The sequence below is a fragment of the Anopheles maculipalpis genome, chromosome 2RL (assembly GCF_943734695.1).
Source record: "Anopheles maculipalpis chromosome 2RL, idAnoMacuDA_375_x, whole genome shotgun sequence".
Lineage (NCBI taxonomy): Eukaryota > Metazoa > Arthropoda > Insecta > Diptera > Culicidae > Anopheles > Anopheles maculipalpis.
In genome coordinates, this window is record NC_064871.1 from 35,118,649 (window position 1) to 35,145,479 (window position 26,831).

The following is a 26,831-nucleotide window of genomic DNA, read 5'->3' on the forward strand; positions in this document are numbered from 1 at the left end:
CACGTCGTCGTGACATGGCCCGGTCAACAATAGATCTCCAGGAAACTCGATCCCTGGCTGCAGCTTCCCATCCATGGAGGCACCTAATCTCCAACAGGTCACCCTTCACCTGATCCAGCCAACGAACTCGCTGTGCTCCCCGACGCCTCGTGTTCGTCGCTGACGAATACCTTCTTAGCGGGGTATGAGGCTCCGGCATCCTCATAACATGCCCCAGCCATCGTATCCTGTCGATCTTTGCTACCGTCAGGATGTCCGGTTATCCTTGTAGCTCAGTAAGCTCGAGGTTCATCCTTCTACTCCACACTCCATACTCGAACACACCGCCAAAGATGGTTCGAAGGATGCGACGTTCAAACACGCCGAGAGCGTTTGCATCCTCCGCTCGAATGGCCTCGAAGCCTTTTGGATCTCAGCAGACGGTGAAGGTCGTAGTAGGCACGATTCCCCCGCACAATGCGTCTCCGGATTTCGCTGCTGACATCGTTATCCAAAGTTACGACAGTCCCAAGATAGTGGAACTCCTCTACTGCCTCGAGGTTGTCACCGTCGACTAACACGCTGCTTCCCACTCGGGCTCTATCGCGATCAGAGCCTCCGGCAAGCAGGTATTTCGTCTTCGTCGCATTGATCATCAATCAAATGCTTGCTGCTTCACGTTTCAGTCGGGTGTACGCCTCACACACCTTCGCTGTCGTCTTGCCAACGATGTCAATGTCATCGGCGAAGACAAGAAATTGAAGAGACCGGTAGAGAATCGTGCCACGGATATCGTTGTCTAGCCCCGCGCTTTGTATGACACCTTCCAAGGCTATATTGAACAGTAGACAGGAGAGTCCGATTCCCTTGCCTCAAACCCCTGTGGTGGTGGTTTTCAGGAATCTGGCGCTCTCGGCACTGCTGGAGGATCTGCCGAAAAGTGAAAATTTGGTCGGTGGTGGATTTGCCTCCAACAAACCCCGCTTGGTTGCTACCGAAACGAAATCTGTAGCCAGGGGGGGGGGGGGGGGGGGGGATCAAGTCTGCAGAACAAGATCTGAGAATGGGTCTTATAGGCGGCATTAAGGACTGAAATGGCACGATAGTTCGAGCATTCCAGTCTGTCGCCCTTTTTGTAGACTGAGTGAATGACGCCCAGTTTCCACTCCTCCGGTAATTCTTCCTGTTCCCAGATTCTCGTGATCAGCTTGTGCATTTCGACGGTAAGCCTTTCCGGTCCCATCTTGAAGAGGTCACTACCAGCAGCCTAGTTGCTTTTAAGCTGCTTGATGGCGCTGGCAACCTCATCCTGAGATGGCGGAGGCACTTCGTCCTCTGCACTGTTGCTGTCACTGATGTTGTTGCTGCTGTGTTGCTGCTGCTGTTGGCTTGTGCTGCTGTGAGAACAATATTTAATGGAAATTTCCGTTTGCAAGGTTATGTTGTTATTGATTGTGGAAAATACATATAGTCCTATGATTTACTTGTTTGCTCAATTTTGATTGGGTAATGATCGGAATGCATTCGGTCATATTTTTCTGTCTAGACAATATGTGACTATAGTTCAAGCAAACATTTTTTATTACCGGATTGATATTGCGCCTCGTTATTGACGTTACGGTGGGAGCCAAATTTGAGTTTTTACTATTGAGGTTGGTGTGTAAATTTGAATGCAATTTTGTACTAATTGCCTGTCTGAAATATTTCTTGTAATTTATTGTGGGTTATACAATTTAAATGGCACACCGCAGTGAGTTACGAACGTATTTACGGTGTAAAAGTAGCTCATTTTATATTCTGGACATGTCCAGATCATCTCCGTTATGTGTAGAAAACAAACCACAGCAGTGTTAATTTATTTAAAATATTTACGACCAAAAGAGTCGAAGAACTGCAATTGTAGGCTTGTTTCTGCGATATGCCTGACAGATTAAGTTGAAAATACTGAGACCCTGCTAAGAAATCCGGAACTACGTGAGGGTGACGAATGGATAGGTGTTCGCAAATTTGAAGTCGTCCAAAACTTCACTCTATCTCGGGCCAAAAGTCAGCACCGAAAAACAGCATAGAGACGGAGTTGCGCGTTAGGATGCAGGCGGCCAGCCGGTCATTCTACAGCCTGTATCGTACCTTTATAGTCCCAGTAATCACATACCCCTCTGAGCCATGGACCCTGTCCAAAACAGACGAAGCCCTCTTAGCTGCGACCGAGAGGAAGATGTTCAGAAGGATTGTTGGCCCCGTATGTGTGGAAGGGCAATGGAGGAGCCGCTACAACGACGAGCTGTACGAACTGTATGACGACCTCAGCGTCGTGCATCCTAGCCCAGAGAGTCCTTTTAGGCAGTCCACACGGACAGAGGAGGCGTGGTAGGCCCAGATTGAGGTGAGTGGATGGCGTGGAATCATCCGCCATCAAGGCCGAGATAACGGATTGACGGACGACGGCTCGGGACCGTGAGCGGTTTCGGATTCCCTATAGGCCTGTGTTCGGGAGTGGCCTATAGGCCTTATCGACAATTTCTTCATCGATCGAAACGATCTCCAACTCAACGTAACAGCAACCATTTCCTTTTTTTTGGATTATAAAATCTCCATTTTCTACTCTATTACAATTACGTTAAACCCACACTAAGGTCAAAATCCTGTTTATTTAGGTACCTTAATTGAACCTACAACTCAGACTCCATCCTTTTATTAATAGATCCTTTTTAGAGACCTTATTTATAGATTTGATTTATAATTCCTATTTATAGACCATCAATGAAGTTAAAGATTTGAGTCATCTAATCCTTAAAACAGATCAACAAAAGACCTAATTTTGCTTCCATCACAGATAGCAAAATTCCACAAACAAGTATGACAAATTTATACCATAATACTTCCCTGCACATTGAGCAGGGCCCATTAGAGAGAGGTAACATAAATCAGTAGCAACAAATTGAGTTGCGTAATTTAATTAACCCAGCTCTTCACTTTTCACCAATTAGCTCAACATTAAAGTGCGCAGACTGGGCTACGACAAAGCAGAAAAAAAAACACACAAAAAGGCATACCAAACAAAGCCGAAGCCGAAAAAAAAGAAGTCAAAAAGAGGTTTTCCTTTTTTTTCCTGTGCAGTTTTCAGCACCAATTCCAAAATTGTCCATCGCAGCCGGGCGTTATGATATTTTCATTAAGAGGATATTTCTTCCGCCCTGAAAAATAAATTCTTCTCTATCAAGGTAACAGCCGAGCGAGGAGAGCCTTTTTTCTTGTCTATTTTTTTTTTTCCAGTGCTTTACGCATTCCACTTGTCGCCACCATCTACAACAACAAAAATACGGCATGTATGGCCACCCTCGTCTTTTCGCGCCGGATGCTCGTTTTTTTTCTCGCGCCTCCTGGCTTTTTTTTGGTGTGCCTTCGAAATTCATTCTCTTTTTGATTCTGTTTCAATTTATTTTAAGGCTACGTTACTGCTTTTTTATCATTCCATTTTGTTGCGTGTGTGTTTTGTGTATTTGATTCTATGAGGGTGCTCTTTCTCTCTCTCTGGCAATGACCAAAACAACACCAAACAGATAAAAAAAGCGGAGAATTGAACATGGGAATGATGCCATTGAACGGAATGGTCTAACAAGAAACACGCCAGCCAAACACAATCGGAATGGCCATTTCCGGGCTCGCATCATTCCGGAATGGCTACAAATGGCTGAAGCTGGCTACCACGGTGGAGCAAATAGAAATCCGCCACCCGCATCCCCCCCCCCTTCCCTCCCCAAAACGACGGGGTGGATTGAACAATGCTAGAGACACAATACGTGCACGGAAATCGGGCACGGTCTTGGGGGGCAGGTTCGCGCAGACGCATTCCCGACCAATCATCCCCTTTTCTTTGCCGAGCTCCCGTTGTCGGCACGCTCTCGCACGCTTCCGGTATGCTAAAAGGCTTTCCAAGGGCTTCGCCACCCACCGCTCGGCGCGAAAGATCTACCAGCCCAGCGCACAGAGCGCTACCGGATGGATGACGGGTGTTTCGACCCGTTTCGATTAGTTTCCGGCCGGAGATGTTTCGCGCATCAGCCATTCGGAATCGGACCAATAGAATAGATTTATTCAAATGATGATCCTACCCGGGCGGAAAGTGGAAAACGTTCCGCCATGATGGAAGTTCTTTCCCATGCATGAAATGCCACCGCCATCCCGACAGGTATCGATTTATTTACGCACACAACAGGACGCACCAACGGGACGAACCTGCACACACACACCATCCGGCAGATTGTTATTATGTATTGTTGAGTGGAGGGAAGCTCCAACCAAATAAGAACCGCAAACAATTTCATCATCATCATCCTGCCATCGTCAACTGTGCCCTGTGTGCAATGTCCGGCATTCACGCAACATGTGCGTGCGTGTGTAACTTTACCCGTTCAGGTGCTCATCTTTTAAAATCTCCATGATAAATCGCCATTGTTCCTTCATCAAAGTTTCCCTAACCAATCTGCTTGTGAGCCGTCTCCCCCGCGCACGGGATTTGTGATTTGCCTGGAAGCACCTTGCACCGAGGAAAAACCATCATCAGCAACGGCCAGCCTGCTGATCATGCTGATTCTTGCGAAACGAATCAGAAGTACAGAAGCGTCGCCACTTAATTTGTTTCATCTCTTCCAGTGTATCCGGCCTCGCTGGCCGGTACCCTGCTCATCGTTGGATGGTATCGATTTTTCGAAAAACCCCACCGGTGCCAACCAGTACCGAAACCCCCAAACAACGTCGTCGTCGTCGTCGTCGACGGTGCGCCTTCGTCGTTCATTACTTATTTATGAAGGCTTATGCTTTTCGACAACTCTGAGGTTGCGAGGAGCTCATTCGGGGCAACATTAGTATGATCCACCTTGCTCGTGTCGATGGGCGGCTGGGATGAGATTTGGTTGCTCAACAACGTTCACCATCATCGCGCTTGTTGCCCTGCCCCTGGCCATCCGGTTTACCGCCCCCGTTTTACTGTTGTCCTGTTCGGGGCGACGATCCATTCCCCGAGTTTTGGCCTTTGTGGTTGCGTTTTGTAAAGCTTGCCAATGTTGTTGCCCCCTGAGGGTTCATCTTCAAGATGCATTGATTAGTGTGCGTGAGTGTGCGTATGGGTGTGCACATATGCGAAGAGAGGAGGAAGTATCGGGTGATGATTTGTGCGAAGGATTTATGAAGGCTTTGTTGGGTATAAACAATGAGTCAAAGTATAAACAGAGGAAATGTAAACAATTATTCATTTCTTACTTGTGGGATGGATTTGCATACGGCGAAAACAAATTACCCACAATGAAGGCATGTATTGCTTCTCTCGGTTTTGTACAAATACTACAAAAAAAATACCATTTGTTTAAAATAGCTCATCAATTTGTAATAAAATTTCAACAAAAAAGTTAACTTGATTGCGTAAAACGGCAATGCAAGTTCGCAATTGAGCTGCACAACAGACTAAGACCATCTGCTATGAGAAATAATGTAAAAATGAGATGCCAATGTCAAAAGTATCGATTGGTTTTTTTTTGTTTGCAAAATTTAGTTCAACATTTAGCGAAAAAAATCTTATCATTGGATCAATCATGAAAGCGATTCTTATTCTGCTTTAGCCATTTGGATAAAACGATGGCCTCGTTAGACGTTAGACACGTTAGACCATGAATTAATTTTAGAATTTAAACAAAAAATTCTTTTTAGGTTTTGGCACCTCCTCCTAAAATCTTTCAGCTCTGGTTCTTTAAAAAATTTAAGCTTAAAATAGGTCTCAATATTTTGAAACTAGTTTCAATTTCTTATTTCTTACGCAATGAAATATTGAATTTTTTTTTCGTAAGAACGGCCTGGCCGTCCTGCTTGACTTATGAATACCACGTAATGAGGTTAGACAGTCAATCAGTCATTACGAAGGGACTCAGGATCAGTCCGGATGAGATTTGAACCTCGGTCCTGCCGTTTTAAGACCGGTGCCGATGTCGCCTGCACCACAGAGCCGCCCCAAATTATGAATTTATGAACGAAAATAAAATTCAATTATGAAGTTTTGAACTAAAACGAAATTGCTTTAGATAGTTAGAATTTTGATGAACATTCTAGCATTTTTTAAAAATATTATACCAAGTAGAAGTATCGACAACAGCAGTTCGAAAATCGGATATAAAATTCCCCCCCCCCCCCCCCCTCCCACCCCATAGTGAGGACTGACTCATCCAAGAAGAAGAATACGAAAACAAAACAAAAATTGAAGAACCTTTTCTTGAGAAAACTTTAGACCCCTTGCGAAATTCGACAGCGGTGCCGATCTGCGCAATGCAGGACCGGCGATTAAATTGTCTTCGGACTGATCCCCCCGTAGTGAGGTCTGACTATCCAACTATGTGCTAACAATAAGTTTAGTAAGCCATTAGATGGCCGGCAGGACCCAGCAAGACATTAAACCAAGAAGAACAAAAATAGCATAAGCACCCCCTCTCGAGGACTTCAAATAGACAAGAAGTTGATTGTCATATTACACTTATAAGTCCAAAGATCGGTACTCTCCAAAGAAAAGACTCATCGTAGAGTATATAAGGGAGCACAACACTATCTTTGATGCAGCAAAGTTGGGATGAGCACTATAACACTGTTGGATTATATTTTATTTTCAGATGATATTCGCTTGTCAGTCATGTTATTGATTAGGCATGTTACCAGATAGGCGCCAAACGACTCAGTCTTTAAATCTTTATATTATGGCTATTATGTGAGCGAGATAACTGATTAACAAGTGAAATTACCAAACTTTTACTACAGACCAAGATGGGAATGTTTTTATGTTTCTGATTCCTTCCACAGTAAAATAACACCAAAACTTGAACCTCACTAAAACATCCATCTACTCCCAATTGCTCGGAAAAAAAACTAACAAGACAAGTGCTTACAACATTAAACCTCAATTTCACTATTCATTGCCCAGAGCAGGAGAAGTTACAACCCATCGACAAGGGCTCTTCCTTCTCCCCACATGTCCATAAAAAAGAGAAATAAAAACAACTATAAAACAATTTGCAACGACGGCGCGACATTAGCTACCGTTAAATTTGTGTGTGTGTATGCAATCGACGGCAGGCGTAGTGGCGGACCGACCACAGATACCAACCTACCGCAAGTGCGAACATCGGTTCCAAACCTGGTGTCATGTAAAGTGCAATTTAGGTTTGTTTCTCATTACCGTAATTGATTTTGTTTGTGATCAATTACAGCCCAAGGCAAAGGAAGGAAGTCGATCGACAGCCGGGCACGGCTGGCGTGTTCAGCTTTAAGCGCACACTAAACGAAAGCAAACGCTCCTGCAAACCAAACAATCATAAATATCAATTGAAACAAAATATCTTTACACTCTGTCTGGGACGCAGCGTGGAGTGTTGGTTGGAGAGGGTCACGTGCCGTACACGTGGCAGCCGCGCGCCGCTAAGGCCACGGGAGAATTGAGATGTCGTAATGGCGAGAGTGTCGCGTCATCCGGACAGCCTGGTAAGCGATTCGGGTAAGCAAACAATCACCGCGAAACGGAAGACAAGCACCTAAAAGGTAAGCGAACAAAACGTTCGGAAGATGGTTGGCCCTCGCTACACCAATCACGGGTCTAAGCTGGTCGGTGTGAAGAAGAACACAAACATCAGCAAGCAAGTCAAATCTATCTGCAACGGGTAGTCGTCGTAGCAAGGTGCTGTTTGATCGGTCGCACACTCCACATCCATACGCTTATGATAAGCGGGAGCACCGTTTGAAAACTGTTTTATCAACACACACACAACAGGCCTTCATTGTTGCGTTATATTATGCATTGAATGGGCCCTTTGGGGGAAACAACGGAACGGCCACCAGCTCCGGGTAGGTCCTCGTGTTCCAAATTCCCCGAAGGTAATAATGGGTAAGTTTGGTTGTGTTTTTCTTTCCTGCGGACCAAAATGTCGGCCGAGATGCGGGCCGAGGGAATTTGTGAATAGGTTTCGTTTCCCTTCGGTTCCCTTTCATTGTTGTTGGACTCGATTGCGTGTTTGCGTACGGGATGAAGTCCTCTGGACCGACCGAACTCTCCGGGCACTATCGGGCAATTCAGGGCAGGTAATTGTAATAAAAGTGAAACGGATGGTAACAAAACAAGGCTAGATGCCAGAGACAAAGCCACCAAACCTGGCAAGCACCGAAGGTGGCCGGATGAAACATTATAACGCTCTAAACTTCAATGCTGCAAAATACGTTTGCGTTCCATTTCTTACGTTCCATTTCGCTTTACTTTTGAGCTCATTTTCCTTCGACAGCGGTATCTTATTCGGGTATGCTGAAGAAACAAAAAAAAAACGTCCACATTACCGAGGGAACTTACCATCGAGAAATAAAAACTCATACACACTTGTTGTGCCGAACAAGTACAGCACAAAATAACACCATGGGCTAGGGTTCAATCGTTGACAGTCGACCGCGCTTGGGCAAGAAACGTGCCACGTCAATCGTGGCAAATTAGAATGGGAAACGCACAATTTGCTTCGAGCGATTTTCCACCATTCTCCCCCCGTTGCATGGGTGTAGTTGAAGTGGGTGGTTATGGCTCAGGGCAAAAATCACATTTGTTACACCACCGACTGCCACCAATCGGTTCGTTACGGTGGTTAGTACAGGCCAAACACTGCTGCGCTGCATGAACAAACCGGAGCAGCAGGCAGAGGGGAAGGATGAGGTACCGGTTGGTACGGAACTGAACCGCCGGGAGGAAATTGAAAATTATTTTAATCCACCCAGCAACGATGAAAAGGCCCAATGATGCCTGGCGGCATCATCGACGACGACGCGCCCGGGCGATGAACACAAGATTACGATTGGTTTGATTGTTTAAATTTCAATCTTACCGGCAGGTCCCGACTAAAACTGGCAGCTGGTAAGCGGCGAACGCGTGTACGTACGAGCGACAGCGACTCCCGGAGTGTTTATTGTTTTCTGCCGAAGGGTACGTGTAATGGGATAATTATAAAACGGGGGTTACATTTTACTGCTTCGCGACGTTTAACGATTTGGCTATGATTACTGTTCGGGCCATCCTACTACTGGTCGATTGAACGTACTTCTAATCGGTTGTAATTATTGCTGAAGGTTTGGCGTAATCCAAGTGCTTAAGCCGTACGGTTGGTAATAGATTTTATTCGATATCTGAAAATTTCAACCTGCTATTTGTAATTAGCGATGATTTTGGATGATAGCCATGCTTCTGATCTTTACCATAAGATAAGCCGTAAAAAGTAGGAGCCAAACATGAATCACAATGAAGAGTTCGAGAAGAGTTTCGAATATTGCCTATGTATAGCATACCTCGCTACATGCTTTTTGCGAAACGAGTTTAATATAATTCTGGAATCGAAATCTTTAGAGCATTTTTTACTTCGACTGTTCTCGAGACAACCCTTGATAGATTATTGCCTATTATTCCAGATTATTTTATCTCGAATCATCAATAACTGAACCATCAGTCCTAATAACGAATCAAACTGCTTGAAGGTATGTTGTAAATACAGAAAGAATTCTTCACAAAAATGTACAAAGCAGTGCTTTAAAGATATTACTACCATGCTATTAACACGGGTTTCGGCCCTTTTTGCTGAACTCCTTGTATGAGCCACCTTTCGGCCGTCTGTTCTACCCATCGTTAGATTCGCTCCTGATCAGTCCTCCAAAATATCTCTTCTTGGCTTAACGACCGCTAAGGCAACGCCGGCCATCGAATGGCTTGCCAGACTTGCCGATACCACGTAGTTGGATAGTCAGTCCTCACTACGGGGTGACGGTCCAGGTGGGATTTGAACCTCGTAATGCCGTTTGTAGACCGGCGCCTATACCACCGGGCAGCGTCTCCAAAATATTAGGATTGTGAATAATATGCTTACAGGAAGTCATTAAACTTTCTTTAATTTTAGTGGCAGCTTCTTGTATAAGGACAAAACAACCGAAAAACCACGCCAATCGACAAGCCTGTTCTATTATGCACTTTACTATGAACAGAGCCTAAAAATGGATCGAAAATTATTAACTTATTAAGGAAACTCTTCTGACAATACGGCACTGGACCGTCATTATTTATTATAAATAAATAAGGAAACTCTTCCGATGGCAGTGTTTTAGCCTATTAAAACAAGTTTTTTGAGCTCCCTTTGGTTTGTCTCTCGAATTGTAACAAATTGCCTGGATTGAATTTGGTTTATATTTATGATTTTAATTACTATTTATTTTTATATTTATTTCCAATATGACGGCCATTTCCGTACGTATATTTTTTTGGATACTTCCAAACCATCCAGCTAACAAGACGGCCAGGCCAGGAAGTCCTTCACGAATTATAAAAAAAACCCTGTTAATAAAAACTAGAATTCATTTCTACCAGGACTCATCTTTTTCTTGGCCTAACGACCTTCTAAGTCATGCCGGCCATCGAATAGCTAACTAGACTTACCGATAGCATGCAGTTGGAAAGCCAGCTCTCACTACAGGGGTGGTCCGGATGGGACTTGAACCCCGGTCCAGGAACCAGGACTCATATTTAGTATAAATCTTCCCGAATGTCAAAATACATTAACTAAATACTGAATTTGAATTAAAAGGACAGCGAACGAACACTTCCAGAATGAATAGGCTCTAATAAACTGCTTGCTGGTTTATTCCTACTCATTAAAATAGTTTCTAAAACTTATTGTTCGCACTAAAAGTTTATTTTCATAACCGAGTATGTCGGGATAAGGCAAAGAATAATGAAGAAATGCCTTATTAATATGATTATAAAATTTATTCAACACAGGCGGTGTTGACAATACGGCACTGGACCGCCATAATTAATTATTAATAAATAAAAATAAAATAAAAGTTTATTTTTTAATATTTTTAGTCCAACGTAGTTGAACAACAGATGTTCCGTCACACTAATGGAGGCGCCAGGTACTTTGTGTCGGTAATATTTTGCACTACGATTTTATGGCAGTTTAAAAAAAACAAATTTGTTTTGCTTATCGAAATTATATCTGATGAAAATAATTACTTCGATAACATTTTCCAATCAAGTTCATAAAAAGTGATCGAAAAATATGAAACGAAATAAATGAATAAATAACTAAACGCACCAATACTGCCAGCTACGGGCCGCCACCACCACCACCAAATATGCTATCACCTACCTGTAGAGGCCTCTGTGGAGGTGCTCCCATCCCGTGATGGTACATGACATCGTGCTTTAGCTGCGTTGCCATCTGTGGATGATTGTTCTGATGCTTGCCAATATCGACAGCGGCAAGCGCTTCCGCTCTGCTCAAAATTCCATCGTTCAAGCCGGAAAATATGTCTCCCTGCAACGAAACGATCAAAAACGAGACGAAACAGAATGAAACCGGCTGTGCGTTGCTGCGAAAAGTGTTAGATCCATCTGCATAATGTATGTGTTTCGGTTCGTTGTTTGCCGGGTGAGCGAGTTGAGCTGGTTAGACCCTGGACTCTTTTTGGAGACGGGAAAGGAAGGAGGGGAGCGGGATTTGCATCCCCCAAAACCTAAATGAGAAACAAAACGATATTTTCTACACAATTAAAAATCCACATGGTCGGTCCTCCATCAAGTGGACGATAAATTTCCATTCCTGTGTAACTAACGCCCCTGTTAGCAAGGCCGATTTCTCCACCTCAACGGAACGGAGAAGCTGGTCCGACTAACCCATCTGACCATCAAATTTCATGCTGACGCCTTTCTAATTAACGTCAACAGTCCCAGAGGAAACATTTTTGAGCAGCAAAATCAAAGGGTTAATTGTCACTTTTCGGTTGGTGAAGCTGATGATGATGATGATGATGATGATGATGACGATGGTTTCCGGAGTGCTGGCAGAAGGCGTTGCGCAAACGCAGCATTCGGAGCATGTGGATCCGTGTTGATGAAAAAGGGAGAGGTAAGCTTATTAGCTATCTTGTAATAATTTTAACCACCCAGATTGCCAGCTGTCTCTCGTTTGTACGGTGAGCTTGCTGATCCGCTGCCCGGGATGAGAGTTGGGAGTACTCAAAACCTGTCACATTTCGATTTCACAATCAGCGAGAGGGGATTTATCCCGTTTTCGGCCGTTGTACCGTCAAAGGGTATGGGTAATAACCCAGATGGATAGCGAGGGTTTAGGGCAGTTGTTAAGGATGGATATCTGAACTATGGTAGTTTGACTCAATACTGGTGGTGCTAAAATTTTAATAATTTTAAACGATTCCTAACGTCGGGTTACAGATCGTCGGCCGGTTTAGTAGTTAGCCATCAAAATTCGAAATTATTGTGTGCACTGATTAAGTCCGTTAAAAGGATTGGTGAGATAGCTTGTGGAAATATCTACCACCTATTAAAATCAAAACATTATTTGAACATGTTGTAAATCATCAAATCAAATCGTTACGGTCGTTCCCGTTAATTACAATCATGCACAGATACTAAGAGTTGATATTATTGGAGACGTATATAGCTTGACAGACGATTCTAAGACTTTGTAAGAGGACTAGGACTACTTAAAAACCAAGATTTTCCGGGCTTACGACCTATTTACGGATTACTAATCTTGTTGATACGACGTAGTTGGATAATCAGCCCTCAATACGCTGGGACAGTCCGCAGTTCGACATGGATGCTGTCCGTAAATTGGCGTATATCTTTTAACTTTCTTCATGAGGAAGATGTTCTCCAGACTTGCCCCCCTTGCTACAGATTTCGTCGGCAGCTACCAAGCGGGGTTTGTTGGAGGCAAATCCTCCACCGACTTAATATTCACTTTTCTGCAGAACCTCCAGAAGTGCCGAGAGCGCCAGATCCCTCCACCGCACCAACTGTTTATCGATTTCCAGGCGGTGGACGATACCATAGATCGATACCTACGATACCATAGATCGAAATGAGCTATGGAACATAATGCAGCGGCACCACTTTCCAGGACAGCTGAATCGGCTGTTAATGGCCACCATGAATGGGGTGCAGTGCAGAGTGAGAGTATCGAACATACTGTCGAAATCGTTCGAATCTCACAGGGGTCTGGACTCTCCTGTCTACTGTTCAATATAGCCTTGGAAGGTGTCATACGAAGCGCGGGGCTAGACAACGATATCCGTATTCCGATTCTCTACCGGTCTCTTCAATTTCTTGGCTTCGCCGATGACATTGACATCATTGGCAAGACGACAGCGAAGGTGTGTGAGGCGTACACCCGACTGAAACGTGAAGCGGCAAGCATTTGATTGATGATCAATGCGACGAAGACGAAATACCTGCTTACCGGAGGCTCTGATCGCGAAAGAGCCCGAGTGGGAAGCAGCATGTTAGTCGACGGCGACAACCTCGAGGCAGTAGAGGAGTTCTGCTATCTTGGAACTGTCGTAACTTTGGATAACGATGTCAGCATCGAAATCCGGAGACGCATTGTGCAGGGGAATCGTGCCTACTACGACCTTCACCGTCTGCTGAGATCCGGAAGGTTTCGAGGCCATCCGAGCGGAGGATGCAAACGCTCTCGGCGTGTTTGAACGTCGCATCCTTCGAACCATTTTTGGCGGTGTGTTCGAGTATGGAGTGTGGAGTAGAAGGATGAACTACGAGCTTGCTGAGCTACACGGAGAACCGGACATCTTGACGGTAGCAATGATCGACAGGATACGATGGCTGGGGCATGTTATGAGGATGCCGGAGCCTCATACCCCGCCAAGAAGGTATTCGTCAGCGATCCCCAGTTCGGCACGAGGCGTCGGGGAGCACAGCGAGTTCGTTGGCTGGATCAGGTGAAGGGTGACCTGTCGGAGATCGAGTGCCTACATTGATGGAAAGCTGCAGCCAGGGATCGAGTTTCCTAGAGATTTATTTTTTACCGGGCCATGTCACGACGACGTGCTCTATAAAAGAGCAGGCCAACATGAGTGAGTGAGTGACGATAATCTCACAATAGATAAGCAGCTTTGACTCGGTAGGCATCGGTAGGTTGGACTACAAAATCTATTCAGATTATTGAAATTGACAGAAGAGGTGAGCTTTGATGAGGCGGTAACGTTGTTCTCGTATCAGGATATCCGTTTTGGTTGACGACGGTGATCGCCCGTGACCGATATCGAGAAGTTTTTTAGGAAACGATTTATAGAAAAGAATTCCCTACTGAGGCCTGTTAACAAACAACACATCTACTGTTTCTCAATTTTTCCTTATAGTCAAGAGCGGACCGCGCTGAACCAGTTGTAGAGGCGACAGCGTCTTCAAACGACAGTCAACCGGAAGTCAAATCCGATTCGAATAGTCTCATCCCCATTCTCATTCTCATTCCCGTAAGCTGGTCGTCAGTTAAACTATTAAATCAAATTACCGCAGTTGACATGTTAAGCTTTAGCGTTCAACCAAAATTTTTAGAACAAATAAAAGCACAACATGCGTTAGCAATAAATCGAGAAAAAAATCCACAACGACCCAATATCAACAAAACGACAAAGGAAACAAAATCACAAAATGTCCCCCAATAAAACCACCTTCCGGGTTAGCCAAAGTTCTAACAATTGTAACCGAATAAACGGATTTTACGGAGCTCAAGCTCAATACTTTGCTTGAGCCAATTTGTCATCTCTTTAAGCACTTTGTGCACCTTTAAGTGATGTAAGAATATCCAACTTTCACGTGTAAACCTTAATAAAACCCAACCGAACACAACCCCAAGCTAGTCAGGGTTTCGATATGTTCATCGATATCTCGTTTCTTCTCCTCGGGAGGGCAGTCCAAAAGCATACCGAAATCGAAACACAGGTTGCTCGGGGTCGGATATTGGCATTAGCAATGGTAATCCTAATTTAACGGAAACTTTCACCGGCAGGGAGGAAGGTTTATCGTACGAATCATTTGATCCAATTTGGAGCGAGCAGCGCAATCCCACTTGTAATTTTCGTAAACCACCACGCGCAGTGCGTTTTGCGGTGAGAAAAAGGATCTCCAAGGTGGGTCTTTGATATAGACACACACACACACACGCACAAAAGCCATATGTTTGATTTTTGATAGATGGATGATGAAGGTTTCGATTTGGTTGGAAGGTTGGAAGGGGACAGCAGGGAGCAAAATGCCGTACTTCGTTAATGCCAACCTGTCGAATCGAGTCTGAAGCATCACGGGAAGGACGGTGAAGGCTCGTCCACTGTCCGGACGAGGCAAGCCACGTGACCGGATGTTATTTGTGGCTTTTTTGTGTGTGTGTGTTGTGTGCCCTCGTTTTGTTACGGGCGCTGGAAAAACACGCTACGACTGCAGTCCGTACACTCGAACGTGTCCATTCGAGCTACAAACCGAAACAATAAGGAAACGAACAATGTGTACTGGTCGCGATAGAATTATGTTTGAACTGCAACATATGCTGCTTTAGGACGATAAAATTTTTGTATTTTCCCTCTTTGCACTGGTGTGGTTCCGCCGTACCCTTTCACGTCGGAAAGACACGACAATGTACTTCATGTAAGTGGACGCCCAGTGAAGGAGTTGAGGGTTATTATAATGCTTCTTTTTTCTTTGCTTCTTTTTTTTGTGGAGCAGTTCCTGAGCCCGGTAAAACGTTTATGTATCAAGATCGATATCAGCAGACAGAAGGCGTTGAGTGCCCACTGGGTTTTGCCCGACTACCGTTTGACGAATTACCGGCGATAGGAAATGAAAAATTTCCTGCCATGATTTACGGGCAATTACAGTTGTGCCGCTCGCGCCCGTACCATCCGACAGACCTGCGTCATACATCGAGGAACCAGCAATTGGAAGGTTCCCTTTTTACAACCATGCCAGACCCTTTTCCTTTGATGTGCTCGCCTGGGCGAGTGTGCAAAAGACGAGAAGATTTGCTTCTCGTTAGCGAAAGCCCAGGTAAAGCAGCTCAACACGGTGCAACATAAAAAAAAAACCGTAAAACATCGACATTCATCGTGCGAAGTGCTACATAAATTTGTTAATTATCATACAAAAGCACTTGATGTCAAGAATCTCTCACCCCGTTCGTCCAGGGGCCATCACTACCATCACCCCGTGTTTCCATTGTTGGGACAAAATTCATCGGACCGAGATACAACAACACATTACGCCGCAAAACGTCGGGGAAAAGTGGGAAAAGCGAGAAATCATCATCGAGCCGAAAGATGGAGGGAAATAAAGCCCTCCCCGCTTGCCCGCCGTTCAGCGCCCTTCGATCGCCCTTGGTAAGAAAACGACCCATCGATGAACCCTCCTCTCGAAGGACAACCGTTTCGGGGATGGGATTTAGCCGAATGCCGTGGAGAACCCATTTCCGGACCGAAGTGTAGGGCGACTAAACCAACGAAGAAAAAGAAAAAAAGGGTCCGTGTCGTTAACACGGCTCTTAGCTTGCGGTAAGGGTGGAAGGTGTGTGTGTGTGTGTGTGTTATATGTGGTGCAACAGCGTAACCCATCATGCCCGGGCCCGCTCTATATCATGGTTTATTTTCCGCAGTGAGTTTATTTTATTTTTATTGAAGGACTTCCCAACTGTAACAGGTGTATTTATAGGTTTTTACGAAACAAGGGGGAAAATTGCAGCTCGATGGTGGTGTGTGCCTTCCCTCCCTATCACCGTTCCCATTCCCTCCGAATTCTACTCAACTCGGCCTACTTGCTACTCGATCATCAAAGGTAGTGGTGGAAAATTTTATTTACACTTGCTGCCGCTCTCACACGCGTCTACGATGGAAGCAAGCGGGGAACGTTTTCCCGAAACTGCTGCCTATTATTTGCTACTGAAACATATTTTTGTCCCTTATTATTTTAACATTGATTTCGGCTGGGTCGCTCCTACCAATGTTCCACTCGTCTGTGCGTGGAACACAGTGGAACTATTCGGGCGATTGCAGTTTTCCTACAAATTACTGTCAAAATTTCTGCGTCATCAAGTACGGCCAGCGTACAGCGTGTTGCTGACGAGCAGGAGGCCAAAACCCCCCATAGCCGTACACAAGCACACGGGCGTTCTGCGCGTACGACGAATTGATTCACAAGCCTCGGTGCATTCGAGGTGGGCGAGCGTATAATTTGGATAATTGAAACATGTGCCAACCGGATGGAAAACTGACCCGGTCGGTTTCGTAAGTTTTACACGGGCAGCTGGGGGAAATACGTTTCCTGCAGTGAACGACGGAGGTGAACCCTTTTGTTGGTAGCTTTGGGGGGGGGGGGGGGGGGTAGCTAGAAAAAGGTTCCTTTTTTTTCTGTCCCCGTTTACATTTGATTTTCCTGGCATTCCATTCGCTCTGCAATGTTCAGTGGAGTGAATTTTTTTGTTTTGCCCCTATAGGGGTACTAAAGTAGCGTCCAAACACGGGTTTGGCGAGGGAAGAAAGAGAAGGAGAAGCATCGTAATGTGTTAAGTAGAAATAAAAGTCCTAACTACATATCCAACTCTTCACAGGTGAAGTGTACGGGTACGAGTGACATGTTGGTCAGCCAGTTTGGTAGACAGGTTATTGTTTTTACCACCTGTCACAAATGAAAATATTTCCTGACCAAAAGCAACACAGCAATTTGGCGCATATCGCTCCGCTACTGGTTCGTAACAAATTTGATAGCACACATCATACATCATAGCTTTCCAGCTCATGCTAACTGTGTTCTAGGAAATAATGTAATAACATTAAACAATGTCAATAGACGCTCGCTGGCTTCGGTTTGTCACGTGTCAGGCTGTCTGTTTGTCTGTCACCGTTCGCTCCAAAAAAAAAGTGGTCAAGAAGGTCTAAAGCTTGTTCATTGGCGATGACCACCAGATGCAGCCCAATCACATTTGGGGCAACAGAAGGAAGCAGAAGGTTTTACTGCTACGTCCCACCACCACCACCTGGAATGACAACATTTGGTTCGATCTGTCAACTCATTGTTTTTATTTTCGTTTTCGATTGTCAACACCTGTCAGGTGAAAGGGAGCATAGTGAGTGTTAGTATTCTTTCACACATTCCATTACAAATTGTCGCTCCTTCATCATCCTTGAAGAGAAACTCGGGCATCCGCTACCTAGCTGAGTGCTCAAATATAGATCAATTTAATTCTCTTTTATAAGCGAATCAGAAGAAGTAAAGCGAAGATCCGATGATAGGATTATCCTTGTCTTGACAGTTCACTAATCCAGTTCTATTTCCTTTTACAATTTTACAATATTTAAGCTTGCTTAATATTTCTTGAACCGTTCATAAAGCTGAAATCAGGTGAAATGTTGCATACTCCGTGCAGCCCGATTAGAAGTCTTTGGATGTTTTTTTTTTTTTGTTTCTTCCATATGCTTGTGTTTGTCGGGATAAGAAACACCGGAAAGAACTTAACTTTATCCCACTCGATTCATGTCAACTCTCGGCCCGGTTCCGGGTGACAGTCGGTAACGAGATTTTCGATCAAACGACACTTAAAACATTACAGTAATCAATAAAGAAACCAATAAGACTAAAAAAAAAAGTTGCCAAAGAGAGCATGCAAACAACAAAAAAAGCAAACGTCCCACACACACACTCACACACAAATACACTCACATTCGACTCAATACCAACTGTCAAAAGGAATGCCGGGTAGAGATCAACTCTCAAGCATTTCTTCCTTCACAGCGAAAAAAGCGAACGGAATGTTTTCCTTATCCCCCCCCCGTGTAGTGTTGGTGTGTTTGTGTGCCAGCATTTCGATCGATACTGGGCTGCTGGTGCGCCGGAAGACGAAACTAGGACTGAAGCTCGGTTCAGGGCTGTATAGGAAGCAAATGGGGAAAACCAGCAAACTTTACTTCCGAAGCAAAAAGAGGCAAACGCCAAACAAGTTTGAACAAGTTTTTTTGGTACGTTTTTTCGTTTTTTGGTTGGTATTTTGTTTTCTTTACGTTGAGTAAATTTAGGCCCTGCAAGGCATGCTTTTTTGCTGTTGTTGTTCCCATTCACCGTTGACTGAAGCCTAGTCCAAGCAAAGCTTCCAGCGGGGGTTAGAAATAAAAACAAAACCTCAACATTTTCAAGGGCCGTTACTTCGGTGACCGTCGTCGACATGTGTGCGATGTGGTGACTTTCCAGAAGCGATTCATGAAGCGTCCAAAACACGTAAGGGAAAAGAAAAATATGTGGGGCTTTTTGTCCGTTTTCACAACTCGTTGAAGTCGTGCCTAGCAGTGGAAAAGTGGTGTTCCGATTTGTAGGAAAACTTTACACCTTTTTTCGTTTATTCACTAAAACTTCACTAACTGTGTTTGCGGAATGTCGTAAACGTTTAGTTTTACTAGCTCAGCTATTTCCGCCTGACCAACGATTGAAATGTATGAAGACTGGGAAGCTAAATGGGGAAGAAATCGTTGCGTATATACTTACATTGTGCCTAGGTGACCAGGAGTTGCACATCAACGATGCATCCTCCAGAAATCGACTCTGAAAAATGGATAATGTATGCAAAATATTTTAGTGTACTTGAGTATAATGGATTTTAATTTAATTCAAGGATTCATTAGTCATATACTTTATTTAAAATAAATTCTATTTACAGGCCACGGTTCATAGAGTCTGCCAAACAGATGCCAAATGTTATTTCAATATCTCAATGCATTTTAAAAACTTGGAGAATCGAAGAAAATCTTGAAAGAGTGATGGCTCATTATTGCTTTTGTTAATTTTTATGTTGAGTTGTTAATTGCATATTATTGGAATCTTAAACATATTTTTCTCTTTTATATAATACGTCCAACAGTACAAGAATGCCTGCCTTAAATTTGCAAACCACATATGAGGTTAGCTCTTCCATATTACTTTTTCTGACACCTTTCATTTATGGTATTTTATTTTCATTCCTTTAACGCTATTTATGTCAATTTTCCAGTACTATTTGATACCAATTTGTTATCGAATTATCCAACCATGGTTTTGAGCACGTTTGGCGCAGCATCCCCAACCATACAAGCGCTTTGATTTGCATGGCAAAAAGGGATCACCGGCAAAAGATTGCTCGATCACGTACGGGATCGGGCGGTTGTCCGAATCACCTAATAAAAACACCCATTGCTTCGTAATTATTTCGCGGTATGCTGACAAATGGCACAGCCGTACGGTAAAACTGCAATTTAATCTTGTTGTATGGTGGGGGGTTAGTTGCTTGCTTGCTTTACACCGCTAGCGACATCCCGATAAACGTGAGGAACGTACGGGCCACGTTCCGGCCATCAAAAATCACCGGACCGCAAAAATTTCCAGTCCGGAATATCAATTTAGTGGGACAATAACTCGGACCCCGGGGCCGGACCCGGCTTAACGGACAATGAAACTTTACTGGGCTGATGCGGGAAAACGCGCCCAAAATCGAAACATATCACTCCAGCAGTCGTAACTTGATGGAGAAAACGTGTCTTCGAGGGGCGCGTTTTTTCAACGTTCCAGTGCCAACGATTTCCGCAACGTTATTTAGGAATGTTTGGTGAAGGAATAACACTCTCTATATTTCTTGGCTGATTCAATTAGGACAGGGTTTAAAGGGACTTTACAGAACCCCTTCGGACTTAAATTTAAACAAACATTACATCATGTTAAAACTGACTAAATTTCAAGATATTTGGAAGAAGCTTCGTTTAAGTTTTATTCTTTCTCCAAGAAAACGATCAAAAAGTACAGTAAAATCCTTCCGAGCTCGAAACGATTTTGCTGAGCCCAACTCCATCACCGGACACAGCAACCCACCAGCGGCAAGACGAAGATTGACGGCTGTACGCAGTGGGAGACATTGATTAATTTTGTTAATTTTGCTAATGAAGCGAGAAGAGCCATTTACGGGCTGACCAATTCCCGCACTAATTGTGGCTAAGGTAGGTGCGCCTTCAACAGCCATGTGCACCACTCGATGATGATATTTATCTCACTTTTACCCCGCCCTCCTCGGCCCTCCAACCGCAACGCATAGGCACACCCGTATGCATTGGTTATTCATTGCTATTTCATCGCCAAAATAGGGCAATCCGGGCCAAATGTCCATCGAGAGCGGAGCACTTGTTCCCATGCACCTCCATCCGGGGTGGCAACAATCGACCATCATTATCATCAGCCAGCGAAGCATCGCTGGCGCTGGCTCTGGTGGACGTGCTTGGGGACATCACACTCTTAGGCAATTGCACTTAGTACACGACACGCTTACGTAAGGCGGGTTCGCTGGTACGGTTCGGCTGGTGGCGACCAAATAGCTTATGAAAATTTGATTTTACGCTTGAGCAGACGCTGCGAACGGGTGGCAGTATCGGTAGCGGTGATCCATTTCCTGTTTTTCCGCGCCGGTGCCGGAAAATAACAAATGGCAGCACTTGAGAAAATTTCACTAAGAGCGCACCATCCCGCATGGCGATAATCGTTCGGGGTATCGCTTAGTGTGGCCACTGTAGTATTTGTAGGGTAAGTAATGATAACATCGTATATTTCATTAGTTGCGAGTTAGTAAGTGCCCCTCAATTATTGCTCAGTAAAATGAAAACTTGTGATTCTTTTGTAACTTTTGTAACAGTCGTGTGAAAACTGGTTACCTAGCGGGCTCCGAGTTATCAAGACCTCAGATGCGAAATTAAGCTTACTCCAAGTATTTTAAAACCGGCATGATAATACGGCATTGTATCGTCATAATTAATTATAAGCATTTTCAAACCCGGTCCGGTGGTATTGACGATTGACTATCCAACTGTGTGGTATTGGTAAGTCTAGAAAGCAATTTGATAGCCGGTGTGGCCTAGTACAACAACACTCAACAACCATGAATAGACAGATCCGAACAAATAAGCGAAAAGGGGATCAACTATTTCTCTATAATTCCATCAATATTTAATGCATTGATTTTTAGCAACTTCATCGTTTAGAAATTAATCAAAAGTTCAAAGATTATTCTATAATAATTCTCTTACAATTTAAAACTTCCTTACTGGTATAGGATTAGCGTTTAAAGTTTTTTTTCCCTTTTCGGAGTAAAAATTAAACCCTCAGCAAACGGAAGAAACAAGCTCGGAAACAAACTTACCGATGGGTTTGCCATACATCGTCGCATCTGTTCGGGCCCCCTGTAGGTGGGGCTGTATCGACCGGGAAAGCAGCTGGGTGTACTCATTTTCATTTTATCGGCTGACGGATAAACGGGCATAGTCATGCCGGTAAATTCGTCCTCCAGCTTTAACGCCTTGGAGGCGTCTAAAGGCGTCGGTGAGTAAATCTTGACGTCGTTGTAATGCACTGCGGCACACGGCACGAAAGCGGACGTTTTAAAGAACTTTTTTTTCCGTTACTCGCGCACACACCTACACACACACACACACACACACACACACACACACACACACTCACACTCCTGTCCCTAACGGCAAGTTCGAGGAAACACTAACACTTTCCTCGGCTTGCCGTACCAGTTTGCTTCCTTGGTTCGTGTTTTTTTGTTTGCACTTTTTGCTATTTTTAATTAACAACAAATAACGGATAGAAACGAGTTTCAAGTTTTGTTTTTAAGCACTTTGTTTTAACGCACTATGCACTGCCTCATTTATTTCTGTCTAGATCTAGAAATTCAAAATCATTTAATGATAAATTAAGTTGTATAGTAGTAATAATATAAGTAAGTTCGTATTAAAAAGTATTTATGTTCAGGAACAGAATCTATTTTAAAACATTTAATGGTTTGATGGTGCAGGTTAGCGTTTTTCCTCAGTGTTTGCTTGATATATGAGGTCTTTGAAATGCATAATTACACGATTTATTTACACTACAAAAAATGTCTTCAATTTACAATATTTATACACTTTCAATAAAAGACCACTGCTCGTAAAATAAAACACAAATTAAAGTAACGAAATTACAAAGCATTTTATTTGCAATTTCACTCTTTTCGCATGCATTTACCCTCTATGGAGGCATTTAAATGTGCACTCAAATCGCACTCAAAAACGAGCGCTTTTGTAAGCTCTCTACCGGATCATGAATGGCATCTCCAGCGGAGCAAATTGAATAACGCCGCAGATTGCTGCCACAAAGAGAGAACGTCCTCTGCAGAATGCATTTTTATGCAATTTTCACACAAAGCTTGCGCCGTAGCTGGAGTTAAATATTCGCGACACGCAGCCAACATGGCAACCCGATTGCGCCAAAATATACGCATGAAAAACTCTTCGCTTATTTTTTAACAACCAGTGTTTTTTATCCTTTTTTCTCTTTTCCCGTCCACTCAATGTTGGCAATGTATATGTGTCTACCGAAAGGTACTCTAAACAGAACCATCACTAGTCAGAAGAAACTGTTTTCGAACCAATATCTCCACTATGGCGGTAAACGGTAGAACCACCCGCTGGTTACGCTTAGATTTGTGGCCGCTGTCGTTTTTCTGTCTTTTTTATGCTTGCTGTGCGTTTGTATGTGTTTGTATACCCGCCTTACTTTCGCACTCCACAACAAATGCCAAACAGATTAATTATTGATGCATTTGATTAGGGGTCATGATTATATTAACCATGCTGGTGGTCATTTTCGGTTGAACCTGTTACCGACGCCAGCTGTAAACAACATCCACACACCAGCGCATTGGGGTTTTTTTTTTTTTTGTACCCGAAGCTTCTATTAGTATTGGTAATGTTTGCTTACAATTTAGTTTGCCTTTAGTTTCATGCTTGTAAAGCTTTAAGGCAATCGAGCGCTACTTTGGTCCAAAACAAACGGATCCCCGGGAAACGGATGGAGGCGCCTAATCAAACTTTTCGACGGGTTTAGACAGCTTGAACAGGAAATTAGTGGCTAATGGAGAGCGATTCGATAGTGATAATGTGCCAACAGCGTTACATCGTGGAGCTGGAGATTGCCAAACATTGTTATTGGATTATGGTTGTTTGAGCGTACGGGTCACTCCGCTGTTGGATTCGAGTTTTGGAGCAAAACAAAAGCCGTTGTTTGGTAACTACAGAAAAACATTTTCCTTCAAAATCATTTTTCAATAGAATTTTTGTTGAAAAAGAAATCTCTCACTCGCTGGAATAATCATGCTGAGCTTTGTGCATAATTTTATTGCATTAAACTCAGTATTCGATCAGATTTGGGGCAGTTATTTCGTAAAATACATAGTAAAAAGAGCTTCACTGCTAAGTAAAGTAGCTTACATAGCATTATGGCCGGTTCGCTCTTGATGAATAATGAGAAAAAGTTGGTTACATCAAACAGTAGGATAAAACGTGAAGATGGAATAATAATTTGGTCAATTTTTCAACATACCATTTCGGTGGCAGTGGCAGTTACGGTACCGATATTCACCGGATATCGAATTGCGTTCTGGCCGTCTATCCGTACGCTGGGCTAAATATCCAGCTTCGGCTACAATCAAGTCAAGGAAACCAGAAACAACAGACCAATACCTCTCGAGGGTTTAGAATCGAGGAAGATCACGAAAACAAACCGGGATTCTTCTTCTTCTTGGTTTAACAACCCTTCTAGGCCATCGAATGACTTACTAGACTTGCCCCATTATGAGGACCACTTAGTCAGTCCTCACTACCGAGGCACGGTCCGGATGGGATTTGAACTCCTGATGGGTCCTGCGTTTGAAGAAATAGGGATTCTACAAAATATGTAAAGGGCCTGTAGTTACTGTAGTTACATCTTCACCATGCCGCAAATCTTGAAGAAGATGGCTGAACAGCAGTTGAACACGTATCATCTCTTCATAGATTTTAAGGTCGCATAAGATGGCATAGCCAGGGCGATAGCTTAGACTCTACGAGGCCAAGAGATCTTTTAGAATCCCGGCCAAACTGATCAGGCTTGTTAGAATGTCCATGACCAACGTTACATACCAGGTGAAGGCGGATGTAAAACTCTCAGGGTCCTTTGCTACCACCAAAGACCTGCGTCAGAGAGATGGGCTCGCCTGTCTCCTATTCAATTTGGCGCTAGAGAGGGCCATCCGTGACTCTGAGGTGAAGACTTCGGGAACCATCTTCTTTAAGTCAACCCAGATCCTGACATAAGCTGATGATATAGACATCATCGGTCTGCGGCTCTCCCAGCTAGCAGAGGCCTACCTAACGATCGAGCTGGCGGCAGAAAACCTCGGGTTGCAGATTAACGAGGCAAAGACTAAATTGATGGTGGCATCATCAGCGGCCCTACTAAGAAATCCGGAACTACGTGAGGGTGATGTACGGATAGGTGATCGCAAATTTGAAGTCGTTCAAAACTTCACCTGTCTCGGGTCAAAAGTCAGCACCGAAAACAGGATAGAGATCTCACCTCAAAAAACCTGTCGTGACGGTCGATGCTGGGACTGTATCGTACCTTTATAGTCCCAGTCCTGACATACGCCTCTGAGGCATGGACCCTGCCCAAAACAGGCGAAGCCCCGTATGTGTGGAAGGACAATGGAGGAGCCGCTACAACGACGAGCTGTACGAAAAATCGTGCAGCGAATAAGGCTCGCCAGGCTCCGATGGGCTGGCTATGTTCTACGCATGGTACCGGACGACCCAGCTCAGGAAGTCCTTTTAGGCGGTCCATACGGACAGAGGAAGCGTGGTAGGCCCAGATTGAGATGGGAGGATGGCGTGGAATAATCCGCCATCAAGACCGGGATAACGGATTGGCGGACGACGGGACGGGACCGTGAGCGGTTCCGGATTCGGCTGCGGCAGGCCAAGAACGCCTGTAGCCTGCAGTTGTAGCAGTTGTTGTGAGTAAGTAAGTAGTTACATATTGTCTTGGTACATAGTGTAGTGTGGCTATCTAAAATGTACAAAAATTGTCGACAAAATGTTTGGAGACATTAAAATTAGGTGTTTATATGAAGGATCATTTGCGTTATCAGTTGACTGATCATGTTATAAGAGTGACACCATACGACCTTAATCGTTAGGTCTGTTTAAGCTGTCTTGACAAAATTAAGATAGCGTTAGAAGGCTAATTGAAGTATCACTACATTTTGATTGAACTATACAATGAAGGATCCTGTCCTGCGTTAGAGTCTGGGATTACAGTTTCTATACTATCAAGCCAAAATCTCACTTATGTTTAAGAGCCTCATCGGGTTTTTACTTTGCAATTTCAGTAGCGGATAAATATCCGAATAAGACAAAAAATCACACTATTTTCCGGATTTGCTTTTTCGCTTTTAGAAACAAAAGTTCTCGTTTATAGAAAGTGTCATTTTTTTTTCTTATTGACTAGTATCACTTCCAATTTTGCCTGGAGTATTTGCATCCAAACGAAAATTCATTCGGTACGAAACTCTGAATCTAAGGCACGGACGAATCGTATGAATTTTAAAGCATCACTTTCGTTAAAGGTCTGCTGCAACAAAAGAGATCCGCTCTACAGCAGTGTGATACACTGCACGACCACAAGCATTCGGTCGTTAGCAGCCCGGGGCACAGCAGCGCACCGATTGTTTCGTCAATTCTTGTGCTTTGTATATTTTATTTCAGCACCACTCGCTATTCCCATCGATAGATCCCGTGGTAGTGAAATCGTTGACCATTCTCGGTAGAATTTTGACACCACCACGAACTGGACGACAGAACATAAAAATCAAACACGCAACATCGATTGCGCTTGATGCTTGCCGAAAACATCGGTACGAATCAGCCAAACAGATTGACCAAAACCGCGAAGATGAAACAGAATTCGGCTGATGAAAGGACTGTGTGCGTAATGTTTCATGTCCTGTGATCGGTATGCCAGTGTTGGGAGACTGTAGCGTCATAGCATAGCATCACAGGCAGTACGTCTATCTCCAGCTCACGTTGGCACTCTTGTGCATAATCAATCGCCCGCGATCGGTCCGGTTTCG

At 44.0% G+C, this 26,831-nt stretch overlaps 2 protein-coding genes across 3 annotated transcripts in view; one reads left to right on the forward strand and one right to left on the reverse strand.

The window, feature by feature from the left end:
• LOC126558244 (isocitrate dehydrogenase [NAD] subunit gamma, mitochondrial) overlaps nucleotides 1-12,759 on the forward strand; it is a 517,410-nt gene extending 504,651 nt beyond the window's left edge. Inside the window, exon 5 of the mRNA XM_050214218.1 lies at nucleotides 12,747-12,759. The gene's annotated coding sequence lies outside the window, so the exon portion shown is untranslated. The remainder of the gene's footprint in view (nucleotides 1-12,746) is intronic.
• LOC126558276 (inhibitory POU protein) overlaps nucleotides 1-22,273 on the reverse strand; it is a 35,157-nt gene extending 12,884 nt beyond the window's left edge. For both annotated transcript variants that reach the window (XM_050214266.1, XM_050214265.1), the window contains exons 1-3: nucleotides 22,041-22,273; nucleotides 19,373-19,429; nucleotides 11,181-11,348 (exon numbers count right to left, since the gene is read on the reverse strand). In XM_050214266.1, the coding sequence (XP_050070223.1) occupies nucleotides 11,181-11,348; nucleotides 19,373-19,429; nucleotides 22,041-22,166 (351 nt within the window). In that variant the 5' untranslated portion in view covers nucleotides 22,167-22,273. The remainder of the gene's footprint in view (nucleotides 1-11,180; nucleotides 11,349-19,372; nucleotides 19,430-22,040) is intronic.
• Between the last annotated feature and the right edge of the window lie 4,558 nt (nucleotides 22,274-26,831).